Genomic DNA, 22,938 nt, shown 5'->3' with positions numbered 1-22,938 from the left:
TCTTGAAGACCAAGAGGGGATGGGGTTGCATAGACATCTCTGGCCGTTGCATTTGACGTGATGTGTCCTTGCAAGGCAGACGTCATTTTGGAGACCTGGCAGATGGAGATTGCTGTTATGCATTTCCCGGCGCTCTGGGAGCTGCAGTAATTGAAGCCAGCATCACCTTGGGTGTGCGTGCAGCTGGCTCGCCAGCCCAGGGGCAGATGGCTGTGTCGATCCCTCATTAGTGTGGAGGTCAGCTGCAGTTTAAACTGAGGGGGTCGAGTAGCCCTCGCTGCAGGAGGATTTTGGAAATTTGCCTTGTTGATGTGTTCAATTCCCCAGGCTTCTGCAGGACTGACCGGTATCAACAGCGAGGTGTGCAGGAGCTGCAGCATCACGGGTGGTAGTGGCAGGACAGTGGTGTCCCTGGAAGGCACTGTTTCAGAGGGTTAATCACAGACTCAGACTAAAGTAAAAGCTTTTTTTTAATTAGAAGGGACTTCTGCATGTTTCTAGGCTTTAAGGTGAGGTTTATGCCTTTGTGTGAGTGAAGGAGATAGGATGATCTTGTTCAGTTGAGCTTAAAATGTTTCTTACTTGTCATATAACTATAAAAAAAACCCTTCAGGAGCATCTTTTCCAGTAAGTGGCAATAAGATGGGAGAGGTGGCTATCTCCATATTCCAACAGCATTGCAAAAAAAATTCTGGGAAGGAAAAAAGAAAATTGGAATCTTGAAGCTTTGGGGCCACCCTTTGAGAACACTGCTTGGGCAGCAAAGGAGCGGAGGGTGTTTGGTTGCCGGTTGCAGAGCATGCCCAGGTTGTTTTCCAGCCAGGGAACGTGGCAATCTGGTACTTGGGGGGTAATTAGAAGTTCTGTATAGGCTCAGAAGAGCCATTGTTCAGCAGTTTTTATGGAGATAGATGGGCTATAATTACCAGTCCATGGAAGCAGCCTGCTTGGAAAACAAAAAAGCATGTCCTGGAAAGTCTTAATTTTAACCATTGACTCACAGAATAATAAAAGGGAGGGAAGTATTGAGTTTGATGGCTTTCTGCAGATTAAGATAACTTCAGTCTCCCAGGGAAACCTTATCTGGTGGCGGGAGGAGGGGACATCTTAGCAAGCTTCCCAGGCGTTGCTGCTAGACGTGTGCAGGACTGTGAGACTGGAATTGAGAAGCTGGCTAGACTTAAAATAATTTCAACGTAGCTGCACACATGAAGCATATTTCAAATTTAGTCCCAGAGCACTCTTCAAAATGGAGGATATTTTCCACATTAAGAGTGTTCAGGAAGAAATTTATGGGTTTTGGCAGTACTGGAATTAGGACAAATAATACAAAGCAGAGTTTTGCACATTGTGGGGTATGTGGGGCTTGGGGTTTCCCTCCTGCTCCACCGTTAGCGCTGCAGATGAACTGTAGAAGCAAACCAAATGCTCCTTTGTATGCAGGTAGACCCAGAGTGGCTGTTGCCTGTTGCAGGTGTTGTGTGTCATCCAACAGCTCCTGTTCTTGGCCTTCTTCCCTAATAACTAACATCAAGAGTACAAACACTGTCCAGGAGGCTTAGCTATCCTCATTTGTTTTCTGAAAGTGCCAGGTAGTGTTTCATCCCAGCGGACACGAAGCAGCAGCAGATGCAGCCCTGCGGAGACCAGGAGGACCTCTCTTGCCATCGCTGCACATATGGCCAGCAGAAGCATCTGCTGCCTGGCACTAAAAGGGAGTTGTCTCTTCAGTTGTTCAGTGTGATCTTTGTTACCCTGATAGCTGTTGCTTGCTGCGGTGCAGTGAAAAAACTCATTTTTCACAGCCGTTCTTGGAAGTGGACAGCTGATGCTCAAGCATGAATTGGGGTGATTCTCTGGTTTCATGCCAACACTGGCACGGCCTTGTGTAAAGCCTGAGAGCTGCCTGGACCCCATGGGCTGTCGGTGCCCGTGACCGTCCCTCCAGGCAAACCTCTCCTAGCTCAGGAGTTGCACAGTGTTCTTCCAGGACTTTGTCCACCGTGCTCCCTTGATCTAATAAAAGGTGGTATAAATGCTGTCTCTCTCGATACCTGCAGCCACGTGAGGCTCCACTGTGTTGTTTGGTCTCACTGCTGCTACTTTGGGTTGAGAAAACTGAAGACGATGAGAGGCAGGATGCTTTCAATTTCTGGCTTGCCCTTGTGTTCTTGTTGAGCAGCGGGTCTGAATATTCTTGCTATAACCTCTAGATAGACATTAAAGAAACATATTGCGATTTATGCCCTTCTCAGAGTTACAGATAAGATCTAAATGGCCTTGTCACGGCACCATTTAGCTACTAGAGCCAGGATTTAAGTTGTGTTAATTCCAGCTGTTGGGCCAAAAACTCTAGAAGTGCTAGCATAATGTAAATATTTAATAGACTATTGCCATTTAAAAGATTAACAGCTCTCCAGCAACTCTTCAGATGGGCGGAGCTGGGTTGCAGTTCTCTGGTTTCCATCAAGTCAATGAATTTTAGCGCTGATCTCCCTGGAAAGCTGATCTAAGCCTCTTAGTCATACTCCGCAGAGTAGGCTTGGCCCCGTGCAAGTTGCTTGTCGTGCAGTCCCCCATTGCAGCGTTGCTTTTGACTAAACCTGGGTCAACCCCAAATAAAGACAATTCAGCTGAATTTACCTTTTTATTCGCATGCAAACGTGCTGAAAAGAAAAGCAGCATTGAGAGAATAGAAGGTTGCTGCAGCAGGAATTAGCCCACTGACTCTTGATACTCCTGTGATTTCTAGGAAGATGATGAGAAGATAATCCAGGAGATTCAGAAAGAGGCTGAAGAGGAGCAAAGGAAGAAAAATGGAGGTAAGTCACAGTCTTTACCTGTGCTTTGAGATCAGACTGAGGGTGACAGGAGAGCATAGGGTTCCCAGCTACTGACAAGTCTCTGGATCTTCATTGGATTCTTCCAACCGCCTGGCTGCTTGCAGGCTTCTCCGTGCATTGCTCTGCTGCGCCAAGCATCACCCAAATCTTGCTCCAGAGAGGAGTGCAAGCCATCACCCTGTTGCTCCTGGGAACCCGTCTAGCTTTGAAGTGCTGTTGCCTGCAGGCTTTAGCTGGGACCATGGGGAGGCACAAGGCTTGTGTCCAGCTCTCACTTGGCTCCGGGTGTCGTGGATGCACAGGCCTGTCTCCTCTCTGCTTGGCAAAGTAACTGAAGGGCAGCATAACCTCTGTGCTCTGTGGTAGGGGGTACAGGGGCATGCAAGGGGCTGCTCCACATCCCTGCAAAGGGAGGTGTTCCCCCTTTGTGGTGTGGTATGGATGAAAGGAGCCAACATGGAAGGCTAGTGCTGTGCTCCATGGGGCCTGGAGCGTGGAGGGGGCAAGCAGTGATGCTGTAGAGAGCATGCTTAAGGAACATGCTGGGGATGGAAGATGCCAATTGCAAATGTCAGACCGTGGACCAAGCTTGGCGAGTTTTCGTTTGTGGGATGACTGGTTCTTTTCTCTCCTCCCTCTGCAGAGAACAGCTTCAAGCGGATCGGCCCTCCTGCAGAAAAGCCCATGGAGAAAATCCAGAGAATTGAAGTCATCCCCAGACCTGTTCCTCAGAACCTCCATCAACCTCGGATGCCCCCTTACCCCTTCATGCACCCTCCCTTCCCACTCCCTCCTGTCCGTCCCATGTACAATAACATCCCCCTCAACATCGGCCCTATCCCTGCCCCCTACGTCCCCCCGTTGCCTAACATGAGGGTGAACTATGATTTTCCCCAGATCAATGTTCAGCTGGAGCACAACTTGCCTATGCACTTTGGCCCTCAGCCTCGACACCGGTTCTGACCTGGTTCAAACAGCACTTGGCGTAGCGTCACTGCAGGGCAAAGCCAGCCCGGTAACATCGCCCCCCTTCCTGCTCCAGCCTCGCTCGGTTTAGCCAGCTGCAAGGGGACCTGCTCTGACTCACACGTACCTGCACTGCACCCTTCTCTAGAGCTTCTCTGAACCTTTGCAATCAAACATTTCAACCTGTGCTGCAACAGGGCTTGGTGCTGCATTTCCAAGCAGTCTCTCCCTATGTTGAGCATCCAAATATTTTGATTTGACAAAGCCTGTTCAGGCAGCTGTTGGGAGGGAAAGTGAGACTTTGTGGAGCACAGGGATGCAGCCGTTTCTCGGGGACTTTCCAAAAATCCTACCTTCCTGCTGGCCAGAGCAGCTGCTGCACAGTCAAGTGAGTCTTGGGGGAAGGAAGGAGAGACTTGGCATCTGAATAAGACCTTCAGGAACAAGATCAGAGGAGTCAGCTGCCCTAACCTTCTGCCTGCGGAGAGGCATGAGGCTGGGGTTCCCATGTTCTCCAGCATCCCTGTAACCTGCTAGCACCTCCCAGCAGAAATAAATTGTTCAAAACCAAGTCAATCTAGTGGTTTTTAGCATTTCTCGCTCTGCAAGTGGAGTGAGGGGATGCAGCAGCCATCTCGTTGCTGAGATCTCGGTAGGAAGCCTGGGGCCATGTTCTGTCTCAGGGCTTTAGAAAGTAGCAAAAGACTCGGGCACCCTAATCTTTGGCTGAACTGAACTTGTCCCCTTTGAAAGGCTCAAGTTCTTTTCCCCCCAGAGGTGGGTGCCTCTCAGCTTCCAAAACGTGGCCTTTGCTTTGCTCTTCTCATCTGGCATCCCAAATCCTCCCCTGCCAGCAGTCGTCAAACAGCTGGTAGAAACACCCTTCATTGCAAAAACTGCTTGGGCAAATACCTGGTTGTTAGATGCGTAGGCAGTGATGTGTGCTGTGGCAGAAAAATTAGGAACTACCCCTGTAGTTGGGCACACAGGGAGCCGGGAGCCCCCTTAGCCAAAGCCCCTGCAACCAAACGGGCAGCTGCAGGAAGCTGGCTGCTTCTGCGGTGCTTCATAGCTTCTGAAAAATGTGTGTTTCAGCTTAATTGGCTTCTGAAAAGCGTGTTAAAAGGCAAACGTGTGTATGGCTGGGCTTAAGTGAGGGTTTAGGAAAAGCAAAACTTCCTTGTAAGAAGCGCAGGGGGGGAGTAGTTGCTGGGCTGCGAGAGGAGCATTGGCACAAAGCCCTTTCCCCACAGCCCTTGGCTGTGCTCTCTGGTACAGGCTCCCTTTAGAAAAGAAAATGGTTGGAGCGGGGAAGAAACCTCCTCCCAGAAATGCTGGGCTGGCTTTTAGCAGCCCAGTTGTGCTGTCGTTCCCCAAGTGGTTTGGTCTGGGCTGCATCCTGCTCTGTCCTGCTGGGATGCTTGCCGTGCTGCCCCTCCTGTTATTCCCCCCTGTATTTGAGCATCTAGGTGTCTTTTGGTTTTATTTGTTTTTCAGGTAGAACTCCCTGCCTCCGACTTGCAGCGTCTGCCAAACCCTTGTTTGCAGCCCTCTGTAACTGCTCCCAGCACAGCATCTCCTCGGGCGTGCAGTGAGTGACAGGCGCGGGGCTGTCGGTGGGATGCTCCGGGAGAGAGGCAGCCTCTGCCGTGGTCCAGGACAGCATGTGGGGACCGTTGTTCCCAGGAGGGTCTCCCAGAGGGGACTTCCATGCTTTTTGGAGCTGAGTCAGCAATTTCTTCCCTCTTGGGCATTGCCTGTGGGTTGAACGTACCCTGCGGAGTGCTCTGTTCCAGGTCTTCAGTGCCGTGGTCTCTCTAGCATCAATAACCAAGTGGTATTCCCTCGCGGCTATCATTTTCTTTTTTAATTTTAATTTATTTCTGGAAGTAGTCTAGGGGCTGCAGGAGCTTATCGCTTACTGCTCAGCTGGGTTTTAGCCAGGTTTAAATCCTGGCTTGCATTGAGTGATTCCTGCAGTAGCCAGCAGCAGGGTGTCCTGTTGGATTTGGGAAGGGCTGTGTTCACCGTGTTAGCGGGTGGTGAGAAAATGGACCCAGGTCCAAGGAAGTGCGAGTGGCTTCCCCTTGCAGAAAGAGAATCCTGGGTTTTTAGTAACCGAGATCTCGTGGGCTCAAGGGCCGGCTTGGATGAGCCCTCCAGGCTTTCTGAAGCGTGTGCCTTTCCCTGGCGGGGTGCTGATGGTTGTCCTCCAGCACCCGCCTGTGCAGCGGGGGGTCAGGCAGTGGAGGTAGGCTGGACAGCCGGGGCACAGCTCAGCTGCTGAACCGGTGGCCCAAACGACGAAGCAAACGTGGCATGACTTCTTCCAGTGTCCCACGGAGCTGCGCGGCTGGGGGCACTGGCAAAAATAATGGTCTAATCCCATATTTTGGTGCATGACTAGAGATGCACGGGTGTAAAGAGCTAAGCCTTGGCAGAGGGAAGTGCAGAGATGGAGCAAGAGGGATGGAGAAGCATTGGGCAGAGGTGGCAAGGGAAGGTTGGTATCCATGGTCCATCCTTGTGGTTAGGATGCGAGGGTCATCTTCTGCCATGATGCAACAGTCTGGTCCTGGAGGAGCCCGGTAGACGCAGCGGGAGAGGACCGCTGTCCCCATGTCCCCTGCCAAATCCACAAGCTTATTTGTGTCTGAGAGAAATCTGTGCTTGGTCTGTGGTGCGGAGGTGCACTGCACCCAGCAGCCCCGAGCGATGGGCTTAGCCCTCCACCCGGCCCTGCGGCGACGCTGGGCTCCCGTCCTGCTTCTCTCCCTGAGGAAACACCCATTTCACCGAAAATTACTCCGCAGCCAAAGCACTTGGCTGCTCCTCCCCTCTAACCTGAGAGACCTTGAGGTGTGGATTCTGATAGTGCTTGGGTCTCTGTTGATTTGTTGAAAAAAAGAAAAGAAAAAAAACTTACTGCACAACCACCAGAGCCATCCACGATCCGGTCTCCAACTCCTGCATCCCGTTTTCCCTCCCACCTCGCGGTCCTTGAAACCATTTGTCCTCTAAAAGGCGACAGGGAGGTTGCTGTGCCCAGGCTGATCCCATAACAGGTACTTCTTATGGTTAATTGCAGTGTCCCATTTTACTTGCCTTAAAGGTGGAGATAAAAACTTAGTATTTGCACTTAGCAAAACATTATATTAAAAGAAAGAAACCCTGTAAAGATGTGCATGTTCTGCAACTTTGTATAACAATAGCTGAAAATAAATAGGTGGTTTATTAAAAAAAAAAAAAACAAAACAAAAACAAAAGTATTTTTCTTTACCTTCTGGTAGTAAACCGTTCTAATATTCTGTGTGTAAAAAGTTCCTGTATTATATTGTAATTTGAATTTTTGTAAATAAATTTGTGCACTCTGGCCTTTACCTCTGTGCTTTCATTACAGCCGAAACATCATCCTTCCATCCCAACTGCGCTGGCTCGGTGCTGGGGCTAATGACAGGCAGCAGCAGGCAGCAGGGACGAGCAGGCAGGACTGTTTTGCCAGATCTCAGCCTGCACGATTGAAAACTCTGCAAGTTGCAAGGCAAAACCCATTTGACCCTCCTGGAAAAGCTTAATGTGTTCCACATGCTCCGGAGGAAAAACTGGACGGGATAGAAAATGGTTTCCAGTCGCTCCTTTAAATGGAAACCAGGATGCGCGCTTGCAGGAGCGATGGTAAGTACAGAATCCGGCCTCAAAAGCAAAAGGAAATGGGGGAGGTGGGAAGGGCGAGGGTCCTCCCTGCCGCGGCGCAGCAGCGCCGGAGCCCCTTCCCTGCGCGGGCACCCCCGGTCGCACCAGCAAACCTCCTCCTGCCTCCTCCCCAGGCCAGGTGTCACGGCCGGGTTTGCTTGTGCACACACGGATGTCACTGGGGGGGCGAGGGCGAGCATGTGGCAATCAGAGCTGCTCAGCGTTTCCTGCACAGCCTTAATTTCGCTCTGTTTATAGTAAGGAACGAACATCCTTCCTTCCTTCGGCCCTTGCTGCGGTGCTTAAACCCATGTCTGAAGCTGGAGGTCCCTACTGGCAATGCCCTCCCGCTGTCCTAACTGGGATGTGCTTTGGGGGGGCTGTGCAGCCCTTCTTTCCCAAAATTTGCTTCTAGCAAACCAGCTTTAGATTTTAAAAGCCAAACAGGAGCCTGTTGGTGACCTGCAGGTGCCAAGCCGGGCTGTGGGAAATGAAGGGCAGCGAAGGGGCTGGCTGCTCTCAGCCCGGGGGATGGAGTTGGCCCCCAGCCCTTCCATAAGCACATGCTGCACCCCGTCTTCATAGCCAAAACTGAGGTTGGCCCCAGCATCAAACCTGCGTGGGTTGGTTGAGTTTTAGGGTTGGTTTCGGCTGTCTCGGGAGGGCTGCGGGCACATCCCGGACATCCCGGCTTCTCCGGCCGGATGCCATGTTTTGGCCTGGGCTGGGCCGCAGCGGATGGGCTTCCCACCTCCTTCCCGGCCTTAGCTTTTTTTTTATCTTCCCGTTCTCCATATCACTGAGCAGAGGAGGGGCCTTATTGCTGACCCCAGCCATGCCATGCACCTGCAACCAGCACCCCATTGCTCCCCTCCCGGTGGGCACGTCCCCCTCAGGGCCCTTGCATGGGGGGGAAATATCTGAGCCAAGGGGAGAAAAAGCAGCTCCTTCGCAGCGCTGCCAGGCTGAAAGGCGACGCGGCTTTGCTCCTGGCTGCAAGGGTGGGAGAGCTGCTTTGCAGGTGCATCTTGCTGACCCATGCACAGCTCACCCGTCCTCAAAGCTGCCCGTGGGCTTGGTGGCTTTGGTGGCTTAGGGCCGCTCTGGGCATCTCAAGAGGAGACCCAGCCTCCAGCCAGCTTTGGTGCCGCTTGGTGGAGATGAGCCTGTTGGTCACCATTCCCTTCCCACCAATTCATCCGAGCCCTCTAGAACCAGCTCAAGCTTTGTGAAGCAATTTGGCCCCAAAGGCTCTTCCACACCAAACGCTCCATGCTCAGAGTCGTGCCTCTCATTAAAAGGCTGTTGTAGCCCCAGCCGCGGTCGCCCCGACAGACCACACACCACTGCTTGTATCCGAATGCGGGTTTTATTTTTTATTCATCTTTCTCCATTTGAAGCTATTTTTTTTTAAGTTATACAAATGGCACTTACAAAAAAATAATAATAAAAAAAAAACAAAACCAAAAAAACCGAACAAACCCAAAACTTAAATTCTCAGAGTGAGATGTTTTCAGAGAGTCACGACACCCGATAGGAGGAGACAGGAGAGATGTTGACCTAGTGTCACACGGAAGAAGCCGGAGCGGGAGTTACATGGTTCGAACTGCGACGGGGGACGGGGAGGAGGCGACATGGGGGGGTGAAGGCCAGCGAGAGGTGGGTGCCAAGTCACAGGGTCACTCAGGGCTTCATCAAGACACTTGGTCCTTCAAGGGGCATCGTGGTCCCCGGGCGGGCGCGCGGTGCCCATGCGAACGCAGGCAGCCCCTGGATGTGAGCGCAGAGCCGAGGTAGAGTCCCAGCCGGGATCCCCTGCGCCGGCGAGGGACCCCGGCCTGGAGTTGTTCCCCTGGCAGGGGACGGGTCTCTCTCTCTCCCAGCTGAGAGTTTAGCACCAAGCTCCTACGGAGGGTTATCTCTCCACATGGCTTTAAGGCTGACGAGCCCCTGCCTTGCCTCCGGCAATAGGGACCGGGCCCTGTTTTGGCACGGCAGCGATGCCGCGAGCACCCTTGGCGTGGGGTGGGATGGGACCAGCGCTCCCTCCCCAGTGGGGGCCCACGGGGGAAAAGGCTCCTTGGTGTGTTTGCAGGGAGCAAATACCATCCCCGGGAAGGCCCCAAAGGATAAAGTGCCTTTCAACACCCTAACGAACACGTCAGCATCACCCATTACAAACAGCGTTATACTCTAATGCAGACCTAGTACAGACAACAGCTGGTAACACAGTGCCATGGAGAGCATATATAAATAGAGACTAACAAAAATACTGTTTTGGTCTTTTTTTTTTTTTTTTTCTTTTTTTTTTTTCCAGTAGGGTTGTGATGGCATGAGAGCCAAGCCCAGGTGCCCCGGTGGCAGTGGGACCGGGAGCTGCTCTCCTCGAGGGGGCCCGGGGGGACGGGCACTTCCTAATTCAGCATTAGGTGTTCAGTGATTCACATCACTGTTCCAGTATTTTATGAGAGAAGAAAAAAAAAAAAAAAAACACAAAGGTACTGAGCAAATATCACTGTGCAAAGTTTGCTAAGGAACTTTTCTATTCTGTAAACCAAAATCTGCTTATGCTTCCAGCCGCCAGCCGGGGGGGGTTGTATCGGTCAGCCAGGCTCCTGCAGGGACCAAAGCCCGCCAGCGCTGGAGGTGGGCTGGATGAAGCCCCCCACCAGGCACGGGCTTGCTCCGCGTCCCCCCCACGCCACCCCCTCCCAGGCACAGCAGCAGGACCAGCCTTGGGGCAGGCGCCTGCCAGGCTGGACCCACCATCGGGGGCTGCGCTGCTCCTCCAGAGCCAGAAGCACAAGGAGGGGCAGAGGGACACAAGGAGCGCGGGGCTCTATGAGATGAAAGGCTGAGGCTTTCCAGGCGGGATCACCCTAAAAAATAATTTCCAGGTGCATGGGAGGGGCAGCTTGCTGGCCCTACTGCAGGGACGGGTGCTGGCATATGCCAGCCCTGTCCCCGGGGATGCTGCGATATGCAAGGTCACGTCTTATGGCTCAGCTGGGGATGAATCCTGCCCCGAAAGCCAGGAGCAGAGAGAAGCTGCCAGGAGGAGCCGGCTGAGCCCAGCAGCATCGCTCTGCCCCTGGTAGGAGTAGGGCGAGACGGGACGGGTGCTCCGGGAGGATGCTGGCAGCACAGACCGAGGCGGCGCCAGCGCTGATATGGCAGAAGCGAGCACAGAGGCGATCTTATTCCCTTTTTTCAATCGAGGAGGAAAATAAACTACCTAAGGTGATGCTTGGGGCCGGGAGGGGGGTACGGCAGTTTCCAAGCCCAGCAAACCTGGAAGGAGGAGGGGCGGGGGGAAGGATAGAGACAGACCCTTCTACAAAGCTATAGGCAGGCTGCCCCATCACTTTTCCAGTTCTTACAGAGGTTTATGGAGACCCACCTCCCACATAACGCACCGACTTTATGGCAGGAGGGAAGGGCAAGCCAGTATGAAAATCCTTTTACAGAGAGGAGAAACAAAACCCAAAAGAAAAAAGGACAGAGGAGGGGAAAGAAAAGTTGGCAATGGGAGGTACGCTAAAGTGCATTAATATTCCCAGAGGGTGGAGGCGTCAATGGCGTCGGCAGATGCCTTGAGGACCCCAGCATGGTCACCCTTCAGGTATTTGCCATTGATTTTGATAGCCACTTTGTTATAGTCGCAGAACTCAAAAAAGAAGTCCACGGGGGTGTCGCTGCTGCTGGTGACGGATGACTCACTCCCCACCATCCAGTACTTCCCAGTGGCATCTGCAGGCAGAGGGAGAAGGGACAAGGTGGCCCTGTGAGCTACCACAGGGACCCTAATGGCCATCACCCCCCCAGCCTGTACCCACCCCCAGGGACTCACCCTTGATGTTGTAGGCCCCGTCGTTGAACTCCAGCTGGAAGACGTCGTAGGAGGAGCGGTTGGAGTCCAGGGTGCCGGTCACCTTCCGGCACCCAATGAAGCCGTGCTCACCGCGGAGGACGATGATGGGCCTGTTGATCAGCTTCATCACAAAATGCTCCGTCTCACCTGTGCCAGAAGGGAGAGGGGCCGTGAGAGTGGCCTGGGGGGCGCAGAGCCTGGACCCCACAGCTGGCAGGCAGCAGTGAGGGGGGTGGGCTGTGCCCCCGGCCCATTTCTCACCCACCCCATCTGTCTCCCCATCCCGCGGCACCTGAAGTGGTGCAGCCATTAAGAAAAACTTATTGCCTGCATCCCTGACCATCGCTTGGAAGAGGAGCCTGGCTTGGGGAGGAATTGCCCATCCCCTGCCACCCCAACGCGGGGGCAGGGGTCCCTAAGGGGGTCCGCTCCCTTACCCGCCGTCTCCATGGAGGCCGCCAGCTGCCCGTTCTTCTTTGCCGTCACGTACTTGCCGTTGGCAGCTTTCAGGGTGATGCGCTTGTCGCACCATTCGATGTCGAAATAGCAGCTCGCGTTCCTGCGGGGGCAGAGAGGGCAGTCAGCAGGATGCGACAGACAGGGATCCTGCTGGTGCCACCCCACCAGCTCGGAAAGGGCCATGGCTGGATCGGGAGACCCCGATTCGATCCATTTTTGCAGGATGAGCCACATCGTGGTGGCCATCCCAATGGGAAGTGCTCACCCCGCAGGCAGGAGGCAGGCAGGCAGCCAAATGCACTTTTGGGGTTTCCGCCCGGCTCTCAGCTAGCATAGGGTTGAACTGCAGGGTAAAGCATTTCGACAGCCCCAGCCGGCCAGGATTACGTGGCCCGAGGGACTTCCCGAGCATCGTGGGCGGCAAGCCTCAACCCGGCCCCGACTCTCCGGGGAATTCACTGCTTTCACTGGGAAGCATTTTGGGGCAAGCGCCTAGGCTGGAAAATCCCCCTTAGATTCCCCTGGGAGATGCAGAGAGGTCCCCGAAGCCTAGGCGTGGCCCAGAGCCGCCGGGGACAGGGGACTCACTTTGTGGAGGCGGTGGACTGGATGCCCCCGTTGGAGGTGAGGGTCCAGTACTTCCCAGTGTAGGTCCTGAAGGCGCATTTCTTGGTGTCCTTGTTGATCTCCAGCTGGTAGGTCTCCTGGTCACCCTCCTCGTCTTGGTTGGCCGAGAGGTCCATCCCTGCGGGGCAGAGGCACATGGAGGTGAGTGGCACCGGGGGGGGGACCCCAACCCACCTCCAGCGGGTGCGGGGGCAGCCCAGGAAACCCAATTGAGAGGGGCTCCTGCTCCCCTGGGTGAGCTCTGGGGACTCCCAAATCCCTCACACACATCTCCCCTCTGGCACTTTGGGTTCAAATCCAGGTTTTCATTTGGCTGCTCAAGTGTTAAGGCCATAAATGAGGGCTGGCCTGAGCTGAGGCAGCCATGAGCTTCAGCTCAGGACTCTCCGGCTCCATCACGATTAAGCACCAAGCAAAAGCCAACTTAGATATTTCACACTGAAAAGGGCTGTAGTTTTTTCCCCGAAGGTGACAGCCAGGTTATTCAATCCATTAGCAGAGGCCACCACACCACCTATGAATCACCAGCTCGTGGCATGTTTAAGGACCGTGGCACTGTTTTTCATCCATAAATTGTCACAACTCGTTGGGGCGGTGAGGTTTGCAGGGAGAGGAGGCTCGGGAAAGCTCTGGGGCAGCCAAGCCTTTCCCTGGCTCCCAAAAAACCATCAGCACCAGCCTGTCCCCCAGCTCTGCCAGCCAGGATGACCTGTCCCTACACCAAAGGGACCAGAGACAGCAATTTTTCCCGGCAGCCTCGGAGGTGGATGCAGCCAGTCCCGGGGCCACCGGCCACAGTCCTGGGGCCACCGCCAGCCCCCCCGGCCACGTGCACATCCACCCACAGGCACTGAGCCCAAGCAAACCTGCTTAGTCAGGGCTAGCGGGGCCAAATCCTCTCCAGCGCTCTCCCGCTTGGTGGATTTCTGCCTAAAAATACTTTTGGGATGCGAGTCACAAGCTGTAGCCTGGAGCCAAAGCAAAGCGGCTGAGCTGCCATGCCGGGTTTTGGGGAGGGAGCTGAGGTGTGGTGCTCAGCCCCGCTCTTCCCTGCCTACCTACAGCTGGGATGAGTGGAGACGGGCCCCAGTACCACCAGTGGGGCATGGGTAACCAGTGAGAGCAGCCCGGGAGCGGACGGCAATACGGACTATGGTTTAGTAGAACCAGACGAGTTTTTTAGAGCAGAAAGCACCCACGTCCCTCCCCTGCTGCATGGGTGCTACAGGCTCGAGTCCAACCACGCACCTGGTCCTGGAAAGGATGCAAAGCGTGCATGCAACCGTTCTGCCCAAATCTGCCTTTTCCTGGAGCCAAGAACCTGCTCATGGGACTGGCAATGTGTTCAGCCCCTTGCACCTCCATGGTGCATTGCCTCCCAGTTTCTCAGCTGCTGGGATTTCCAGTACCACAATACACGGTCGCTGGGAGGGCTTCAGGGACTTGGTGGCCCTTCTGCACTGGAAAGCCACCAGCAAGTCCTACCAGCTGCACCCAGCAGGTGCTGACCCACCTGGGGAGGGACCATCTACCTCCACACACCAGCTATGGGCCTTGGAAACAGAGATGTCTTCCCCCAGATCCCACAGGCAGGGCAGACACAGCTACCTGGTGGCTTCCCATCACCCCATCTGCATCTCCAAACAGGCACTGGTGCCCAGTGGCCCCGAGGGAGCAGCCTCTGCTTTGCATATCAGTCGCCCACTTTTCCCAAAGGGATTAGGCTTTGAAGGTTTTTCTTTGTTGGCTGTAATCTTATCTCCCATGCCCAAATTGCCCTATGGCTGCCACACCGCTGCCTGTTCGCAGCATCCCCTCTCCCGCCAGGCATCCTCCAGCACCTTCTGCAGCTCCTGACGGACACGCAGCCACCCCCTGCTTTGCTCCCCAGGGTACTTGGGGCAGCGCGGGGGGCAGAGGGGTGGCTGCACGGCCACCAACCCCGGCCCTACCAGCCAAGCCCTTGGCTTGTGTGGTTGCCCCACTCTCGCCGCCTCCCAGGGCTACCGGGGGCCGAGCCAGCAGTTGGTGGAAACATTTGGTTTTGATTTTGCACCCCCGCCGGGAAAGCAGTGCCGTGGCAGGCTGCTCCAGCTCCTCTTGAGAGCCGTACGACTGCCTGCTCGCGGGAGCTGAGCAAGAGAGGGGGAAGAGGGTCTCTGCGGGGGCTCCTGGAGAGGGACTGGGATGCAGGAGGGGATGCTGGGGGGATGCAGCCCCCCACCCAAGGCTGCTGACACCTCCAAACCTGCAAGAGCTGCTGCTGTGGTTTGGGGGGGGGGGGGGGTGGGAAAGCAGGCTTTTAGGTGAGGATGTCCCTGACCTGCAGGCGATGGGGAGAGCCTGGGGGGACGCCTTGTGCCGCAGAGCAGGATTGGATGGACCAGAGATGGGGCCTCCCGACACGTCCCCTCTCCCCCAGAGACGCCCACTAAGGAGCACAGTGAACCGACCAGCCTCCCCGCACCCCACGCCATGCGATTGCCCACGCTCCTGCCGTTGTGCAGAGGTCTGGCTTTCCCTGGTGCCTTGCAAGGCCCGGCGGCAGGAGGGTCTCCCACCGCCCCCTCCCCGAAAGCAGGGCTGGGTTGGGTTACATCGACTCAGCAGAAAGGAATGCAATTACAGCTGGGGCAGAAGGAGGCTTCAAAGGGCTGTAACTGAGCCGGAGCAGGAGGTTTGGGGGGTCAACGGCGGTAGGACCATGGCAGATCCAAGAGAGATGTCCCGTCTCCTGGCAGTGGAGGACAGAGGCTGTCCCTCCAGCCACCCCCAGCCACCCCCAGCCACCACCCCTGCTTTTTGCAGCCCAGGGCTGTTGCAGGGAGCTGGCGTCTCCCGCAGCGCCCAGCCGAGCCACTGCCGCTCCAATCACGCTTTAATTACCGCTCTTGGTAAATTTACAGACTGGAGCCAGCACAACTCTGCCTGACCTTGACGAAGCTGCTAATTACAGCTGGAGGCGGGAGGGGGGCGAGCACGCCACGGCAGGGAGGCACTTCGGGAGGGGCAAGAGCGGAGGCACGCCTGTGCCCCCAAAAATTCCCCGTGTGGGATGGCCTCCAGCTCCATCTGCAACACGGGTTTGCTACAAGGGTCTTGGGGAGGATGGGGAGGATGGAGGTGGGAGCAGTTCCCGCCCCAGGGCTTCCTAACACCGAGCCCCCTCTAAACAAAGCCCCTGGGCTGGAGGTCCCTGGAGAGGAGAGCTGGGGAAGGGTGATGGGGAGGAGAGCCAGTGCTGGGGAAGGAAAGGGCTTCCCAAGTCCTCAGCTGCCAAGGTTTCCAGCCGCTGCCAACCCCTCGGGTCTGCAGGATCGATGCCCCAGCCCTTGCTGCTCTCCAGCCCAGGACAACAGATGAACATGGAGGCCTGTGGCCATCCCAGAGCATGCACGTGCCTACCCGCACCTCCCAAAGAGACAAGCTTCTCCATCTAAAGGAGCAGCAGTTTGCTGTGGCTGTGCCAACCTCCATGCCATAAGGGGCTGCAGTCCCAACACAGGGGGACATTTACAGCATGCAAAAGACTTTCCCTCTATATTAAGTTCACGCAGAGGGTGTCCTACGAGCCGTCCTGGGATGCTGGTGAGACCCAGTGGGACACACTCCATGGACAGGAGGCCAAGAGCCTGGAGGACCACGGCCAACCGGTGGGACAAGCCAGCTGGAGCCCAAACCCACGGGGGGCAGACCCACACATCGGGAGCTGCCTGCACACGGGCTCTGCTTGCTGCCTTTCACATGGCTGGGAGTCGGCAGGGCCTGCAGGCAGCTGCCAGCCCTGCCCAGCACCAGGAGCAGACGGGAGGCTGCACCTTTCCCATCCTCCAACTCCCCAGCGGCCAAGAGGCTCCTTTCCAAAAAACCCACGGTTATGCCTGAAAAAAACTGAGCCTGTCTTCCCTCCGAGGGAGCGCCGGTAGCACCCCGAGCCCTTGTGGGTGGCAGAGCAGGATTTTGGGTCCTCATGCCCCAGCAGCCAGGGTGGCTGCACTCAGTTCTGCCTGTGCAGGTCGGGTCCAGTCTCCCTGCAGGGCCCTGGCACCCTCCATCCCACGCTGCAGCCATGCAAGTGCCCCAAGACTTGTCTCATCCTGCCCTTCGGACAGGCTTATGTTGCACCCGTACAGAAATCCAAGCATGTTTTTGTCCAAAAGCAAAGCCTGGAGCACCCAGGGACCATACAGCTCCTCTGCTGGAGGTGCTGCTCTGCAAGGGGGTCACGGGTGGGGGTGAAACACGGATTTCCTCTCCTTCCCTATGGATTTCCTGTGGCTTTGTGGTATCACCAAGTGCCAACACGCCACTCGGCATCTCCGGATGAAAACCTGCCCCCAGCCGTGCCCCCAGCCCTGGAGCCACATCTCCCCACCTCGCTGTGTGCACCGAGATGAATCGGGGCGGGGGGGGGGGGGGAGAATGGGCCACGGCTGTAGCCAGTACCAACCCGCCCCACGCCAGGAGGACTCCTGGCCCCAAAGCAGAGCTCCTCGTCGTCAACCTGGCATGCCCAGGCGTGCTCCCGTCACCGCACTGCTCACTCGCCCCCCCCTCCCCAGACCCCTTTTCCCAAAATGCTTCGCTCCCAAGTCAGCCCATCCTCTCGCCCCATATGGGTGGGGGAGGCAGGCGGCACACCTCGACCGGGCAGGGGGCTGGCAGGGGCCCAGCAGAGCAGGGAGGATGCCAGCGCTCTGCCCCCGGGGACCCTCGCACCCACAAAGGGCCTTTTGTTGCCGCAGCCGGGGCTAGAAAGGAGCCATTGAGCCGGGGAGGAGGCTGCTTTCTGCTAGCAGCACCCCGACTCAGCTCCGTTTGAAGGTGCAATGGGGAGATGGGGGCTCTCATGGAGCCCAGGGATCCCCAGGGACCCCATCCTTCTGCAGCTGGAGGCAGGGGAGAGGTGCCAGGGCCACCCCCAGCCCCAGTGCGGAGGCAGGGCTGGCACCCACCTCATGTCCCTCCCCCGGATTGCTGGCATTGTGGTCCCCAGTGCCCTGTGTGCAGGGGATGGTGATGTCGGCCATCCCGGGGACACGGAGGAGGCTCCAAGCCAGGAGCTGACTCGGCACTCGTGGGACAGCGCTGTTCCAAGGCTGGACCAGCTCCAGCTCCCAGCCAGGGGAGCCACAAAAGCCCCGTGGCCCCATCCCCGCTCCTCCCGTGGGACAGCGGGGGGACAGCCACTGCCATCCCTGCTCCCCCCTCGACCCCACACGGGCATGAGCTGCCTTTTCCCACGAGCCTGTGCCGAGCCGCAGCCGCTCCCTGCCCACATCCCGCATCCCCGGCAGCCTCCGGCGCATCTGCCAGCAGCGTGGCGCTTATCAGCTCGGCAGGGGGAAAGGGCTGTCTGCAACCGCTTCCTCCGACGGCTGTTTTTTCGGCTGCCTTCTCGGTAACCTTGGGACAAGGCTCTTTCCCGATGGGAGAAGGGAGGGCGAGCTCCAGAGAGCAGCAGCTCTCAGCCTCCCGCTGCTGCCGGGCAGGATAAACCGGGTAGAAATGGCTTCTCCGGCCAAAACGGACTTAAGCGAGGATGTGCAGCCCCGGCGCACCCCTCCCCGCTGTGTTTTGCTTGGAAAAGGGCCGGGCACAGCCCAGAGCCCCCTGTTGCTGGGGAGATTTGTGCCCCCCCCCGCCTTTCCCACCCCCCCATCCATCCCGAATCACACAAAGCCGGCGGGTCCGCCAGCTCCCGCCCACGCCACGGGGTCCCCCACCGCCATCCCATCCCACCGTGGGGGACCCCAGCCTGCACAACTCCCCCCTGCATCTGGTTTTCCCATCTCCGGTGACAAAGGGCTGCAGCAGCCCTTCCCCCACGGCGCTGCGGCAGCCTCCCGCCATTGCCATCCTCCTCCTCTTCCACAAACCCCTGCGCCTGGGTAAATAGTCCCCACTGCCCATCTCTGCAAGCATTTTTGTTTTTAAGGGGCTGCTTTGCAGCGCAGGATTTGCTCTCAGAAAGGAGAAAGGCAGTGAGCTCCCTGCAAGGAGCTGCCCAGGCATGGACAAGAGTTAAGCTGCAACCTTGAAATATTATATATACACACTAAAAAAATTCCCCGCTGCTTGTCCCTCCAGGCTTTGCTGCAGCAAGACATGCTCGCACCCATCCCGCGCCCGGCGTGCGCCGGCCTGACTTGGCACGCTGGTGATGTGCCCCGGGGCTCCCACACCAGCCTGGCCGCGGCAGGCAGCCGTGCACCTCCAGCACCGCCCTGCCTGCAGAGCAGGGACCCCCCGTCCTCCAGCAAGCACCCCTCAAGCTGGGGGGGGCAGGATGCACGCTGGGTGCTCAAAGGCGGGCGGGCGGCCATGTGCCCAGGGAGCTGCGCCGTGTGGCCATGACGCTCGAGGCCAGCGGCGCGGTGGCCTCTCTGGCAAGTGGAGGGGACGCAGCAGGCGTGGAGGAACAGCGGCCTTTGTGCGGGGGATGCGGGTCACGGCTCGACGCGGGTATTTTGGTGAAGCCATTTGTGTAACACTGCCAAGGCCAGGGGGGTGGGCGGCACCCAGCCCCTCACCCACTGGAGAACGCAGCCCCATGGGGGGAACTACAGCCCCACGGGGGGACGCAGCCTCCCAGGGCCCCGCTCTGCAGGGCGCACGGCTCAGCGATGCTCGGGGAAGGGGGAGTTTGACGGAGGCTTTGTTGGGTGAACAATGAGCTCCGCAGGTAGGAAGGCGACGGATGGCAGCCCTGCCTCCTTCACGGCAAGGGAAGACCCCATCCACCCCCCCACAGCCCCCCATCCATGCCTGCACCCCAAGGCAGGCCCCTCACCATTCCTCCCCCACCCAGGGTGCCCTGGGGAGGCGATGCTGCAGGGATGGGGGTGCCGGAGGGATGGGGCCCCCAGGCAGGCGATGCTGGAGGGGGAAGGGAGAGGGATGTGGGAGGGGTGCGGGGGGATGATGATGGAGGGACTGGGGGAGGGACCACGGGCAGCCATGCCGGCGGGGTGCAGCGGGGTGCCCTGGGGAGAGGGTGACTTCAGGGGAGGGGTGTAAGGACGCGTGTGAGAGGGGGTTCAAGCGTGGGGGGAGAGACCCTGAAGGGGTGACGGCAGAGGGATGCAGGGGGGCACCCTGTGGGGGTGCTGCTGCAGGCAGGCAGGGGATGCTGGAGGGACGGGGGGCTGCCGGGGGGGCGCTCCGAGGTGGCGATGCTGGGGCGATGCAGGGGATGCGGAGGCGGCGATGCCCGAGGGACGCAGGGGGGGCAGCCCGGGGCGGGCGATGCCCGAGGGATGCCGATGCCGGAGGGATGCAGGGGCGCACCCCGGGGCGGCGACGCCCCAGCGACTTCGGGGCGGCCGAGGTGTGCGTGTGCGTGTCCCATCCCCTCGTACCTTGCCGGGTGGAGACATTCCTGTCGTTGCCGGCCCGGAGCACGACCTGCGGGCAGCTCTGTTCGAGGGCGAAGAGCTCGTCCTTGCCCACCTTGGCGCTCTTGCCCGCCTTCAGGGTGCCGCTGGGTCCCGAGGGGGCGAGGTAGCGACCCTCCCCGTCGCGAAAGGCCACCTTCCCGCAGCGAAACTCGAGGGTGAAGGCGGTGCCGGGCTCGGCGGCGGGGACCAGGCGGCCGTCGCAGCGCAGCAGGCGATGGTCGCAGCTCTGCAGGCTGTAACGCTGCTCCACGAAGAGGAGGGTGATGAGGGCGTCCACGCCCCACGGCACGTCGCGGTCCACGGCCAGTTCGTCGCGGCGAGGTCCCAGGTGGGCGTAGCGCTTGCGGGCCAGGCTGTAGAGGTTGGCCTGGGGATGCATGGCCAGGTGGACGCTCCATTTCTCGGTGGCCGAGACGGCGGGGGCGAAGCAGGAGAGCCGGTCCTCGGTGCCGCCGAAGAAGCGGCGGTGGGGCTCGGACTGCAGCGACCAGCGCCCGTCGCCGTGTGCCACCACCAAGAAGCGACAGTCGGGCCCCGGCTCTTCGCTGTCGCAGCTCACCCGGCCGTCCTTGTCGGCTGCCAGGTACCGGCCCAGGTGGCTTTTGAGCAGCACGGCGCTGGAGTCCTCCCCGTCCTGCTCCAGCGTCCAGATCTGCTTCTTCTTCATGCTGGCGGCCGAGGCGTTCACCTTGAAGCCGAAAGCCTCCGCCGTCAGGTACTTGTTGCTGCAGTTGATGAGCCCGAACTGGATCTGCACCGGCTCCGCCGTCCCGTTCGCCGTCATCCTGCCGCTGCTGCCGCCGCCACCGACCGCCGCTGCCGCCGCGCCCGCCCCGCCGCCGCCTTTATAGCCCCGCCGCCGCGGCGCCGCCCCCCGCCGCCGGGGCCGCCCCCCGCCGCGACCCCCGCCCGCCCCCTCCCCGCCGCCCCTCCGGCCGCCCCGGCCGCCGCCGCTGCGCCCCCGCCGCCCCCCGCATCGCTGCGGAGCCCCGCGGCGCGGCAGGGCCCCTCCTGGCGCAGCGGGAGCCCCCTCGAATTGCAGGACCCCCCCACATTGCGGGACTCCCGCTGCATTGCAAGACACATCCCTGCATTGCAAGAGCCCCCTCGAATTGCAGGACCCCCCCCCACATTGCGGGACTCCCGCTGCATTGCAAGACACCTCCCTGCACTGCAAAAGCCCCCTTGAATTGCAGGACCTCCCCACATTGCGGGACCCCCACTGTATGGCAAGACCCCTCCTGGAATTGCAGGAGCCTCCTTGAATTGCAGGACCCACACACACATTGCAAGTCCTCACTGCATGGCAAGAGCCCCGTTGAGTTGCAGGACACCCCACACACACACATTGCAAGACCCTACTGCATTGCAAGACTCTTCCCTGCATAGCAAGACCCCCCTTGAATTGCAAGACCCCCACTGCATGGCAAGTCCCCTCCCTGCGTTTCAGGAGCTTCCTTGAATGGCAGGACCCCCCCACACACACTGCAAGACCCTTCCCTGCATTGCAAGAGTCCCATTGAATTGCAGGATCCCCCACCACATTGTGAGACCCCACCACATGGCAAGACCCCTCCCTGCATTGCAGGAGCCCCCTTGAATTGCAGCCCCCCCCAATGCAAGGCCCCACTGCATGGCAAGACTCATTCTGGCATAGCAGGAGACTCCTTGAATTGCAGGACCCCCCCCTACACTGGAAGACCCCTTGGCATGGCAAGACCCTTCCCTGCATTGCAACAGCCCCCCTTGAACTGCAGGACACCCCCACACACGTTGCAAGACCCCCACTGTATAACAAGACCACTCCTTGCATAGGAAGAACCCCGCTGAACTGCAGGGCACCCCCCACATTGCAAGAACACCCCCTGAGCAGCAAGACCCACCCCCACATTGCAAGACCCCCCATGCTTTGCAGGACCACCCCCCATTATAAGACCACCCCCTGCGTTGCAAGACACCCCCTTGAACTCCAAGTCCCCCTCCTGCATTGCAAGAATCCCTCAGCATTGCAAATCCCCATCCCACTGCAAGACTCCTCCTACATTGCAGGACCCCCCCTGCACCCCTTTGCCGCCCCCGGGGCTGTTGGCCACGCTGCAGGGCTGCAGGACAGAAGGGGAGAAGGGTGAACGACGCTGTGGCCCCCTGCCATCTCTGAGCCATCCGAGCGCCCTGTGCCAGACACCAGTGAGGCTGGAGCATCTGGGCCCCAGGGAATCTGAATTCCCCCAGCAAAGCCAGAAGCAAAACACGGGCACTGCTGTGCAAGGGGGGTATTTCGAGGCCATTTCTCAGGGTGTAGGTGAGCAGCGTTGCTGTGCACGTCTGAGGCCATGCTCCAGTGGCACGTACGGCAGGGCCAGCCCCAGGATGGGGAGGCACCGCACCCTGGAAGGGTGCTGCCCGCTGCTCCTTGGGGACAGGGACACTTCTCATGTCTGTAACATGGAAACGAACCCAGATAAAGAGGAGCATGGCTGGGGTGGCAGGGGGGAGCTGGCTGGGGGAAACGAGCTGTTTGCTGGGGAAATGTGCAGAAACAGAAAATCGGAGAAAGAGGGATGGGAGGGACACGGGATGTTTTTCAGGTGGATCAGGGAGCTGAACCGCCTGCCCTGGCTGAAGCGGGACAAGGGAAGGGCTGGAGCGTGGGCGCAGGTGGGAGGGTGCAACGGGGTGTGCTCAGGGCTGGCTGGCACAAAGACTTCCCCCAGGCTCACAGCCCCCCTGGGGCAGGGCTGTATCCAGCCCCCATCTCCCCAGGCCCTCCAGGCTCCACTGGTTCTGCACTGGCCGTACTGGTTAGAGCCACTGTTCCACCTCCAGGCTGGCACAACCGCCCCGGGGCAAACCGGAGAGCTCTGGATGGGGTTTGTTTTCCTGGATGCCTCAGCCAGAACTGCTCTATGCTTGTGCTTGCCACGCAGCCGTGCAAATCTGGAGAGACAGACAGACAGACCGACCATTTGCAACCAGAACCAACCCCACAGCCTCTCAGCTGGGTTGGAAACAAATCCTCCCCCCCGCCCAGCTCCAGCAAGCAGAACTGCATTTGTCTTGCAAAGCCATTTTGCTCCTC

The 22,938-nt window shown here is 58.3% G+C and overlaps 2 protein-coding genes across 9 annotated transcripts in view; one reads left to right on the top strand and one right to left on the bottom strand.

Annotated features, from left to right (window-relative positions):
* The window catches only part of RNF216 (ring finger protein 216), an 85,986-nt gene extending 76,894 nt beyond the window's left edge, over nucleotides 1-9,092 (top strand). For 6 of the 8 annotated variants that reach the window (XR_015699254.1, XR_015699250.1, XR_015699256.1 and 3 more), the window contains 3 exons: nucleotides 2,753-2,822; nucleotides 3,487-6,874; nucleotides 7,210-8,708. Coding sequence is in view for 1 of the 8 variants with exons in the window: in XM_087734443.1 (XP_087590569.1) it covers nucleotides 2,753-2,822; nucleotides 3,487-3,806 (390 nt within the window). In the remaining 7 variants the exon portion in view is untranslated. Of the gene's footprint in view, nucleotides 1-2,752; nucleotides 2,823-3,486; nucleotides 7,190-7,209; nucleotides 8,709-9,003 lie in introns of those variants that run through there. The other 2 variants (XR_015699253.1, XM_087734443.1) reach the window with 2 other exon arrangements.
* On the bottom strand, nucleotides 8,853-20,681 carry FSCN1 (fascin actin-bundling protein 1). The gene is made up of 5 exons (XM_009467930.2): nucleotides 19,821-20,681; nucleotides 12,421-12,577; nucleotides 11,811-11,932; nucleotides 11,353-11,520; nucleotides 8,853-11,252 (listed from the first exon to the last, which is right to left on the bottom strand). The coding sequence occupies exons 1-5, from the start codon at nucleotides 20,641-20,643 to the stop codon at nucleotides 11,050-11,052; spliced, it is 1,473 nt and encodes a 490-aa protein (XP_009466205.2). The 5' UTR covers nucleotides 20,644-20,681; the 3' UTR covers nucleotides 8,853-11,049.
* Between the last annotated feature and the right edge of the window lie 2,257 nt (nucleotides 20,682-22,938).

Source organism: Nipponia nippon, unplaced genomic scaffold (assembly GCF_047370975.1).
Source record: "Nipponia nippon isolate SJK-2023a ecotype South Korea unplaced genomic scaffold, ASM4737097v1 scaffold_5, whole genome shotgun sequence".
In the NCBI taxonomy this organism is placed as follows: domain Eukaryota; kingdom Metazoa; phylum Chordata; class Aves; order Pelecaniformes; family Threskiornithidae; genus Nipponia; species Nipponia nippon.
Note: the sequence above shows the minus strand (reverse complement) of the source record. Positions and strands in the feature narration are given on the sequence as shown.

What these genes read in the sequence shown, in the direction of transcription:
- FSCN1 (XM_009467930.2), bottom strand. Translation starts at nt 20,643, where the DNA reads ATGACGGCGAACGGGACGGCGGAGCCGGTGCAGATCCAGTTCGGGCTC. An exon ending in CAGTCCACCGCCTCCACAAA is followed by an intron (nt 11,933 to 12,420) that starts GTGAGTCCCCTG and finishes CTGCCCCCGCAG; the next exon opens with GAACGCGAGCTGCTATTTCG. An exon ending in GGCCTCCATGGAGACGGCGG is followed by an intron (nt 11,521 to 11,810) that starts GTAAGGGAGCGG and finishes CTTCTGGCACAG; the next exon opens with GTGAGACGGAGCATTTTGTG.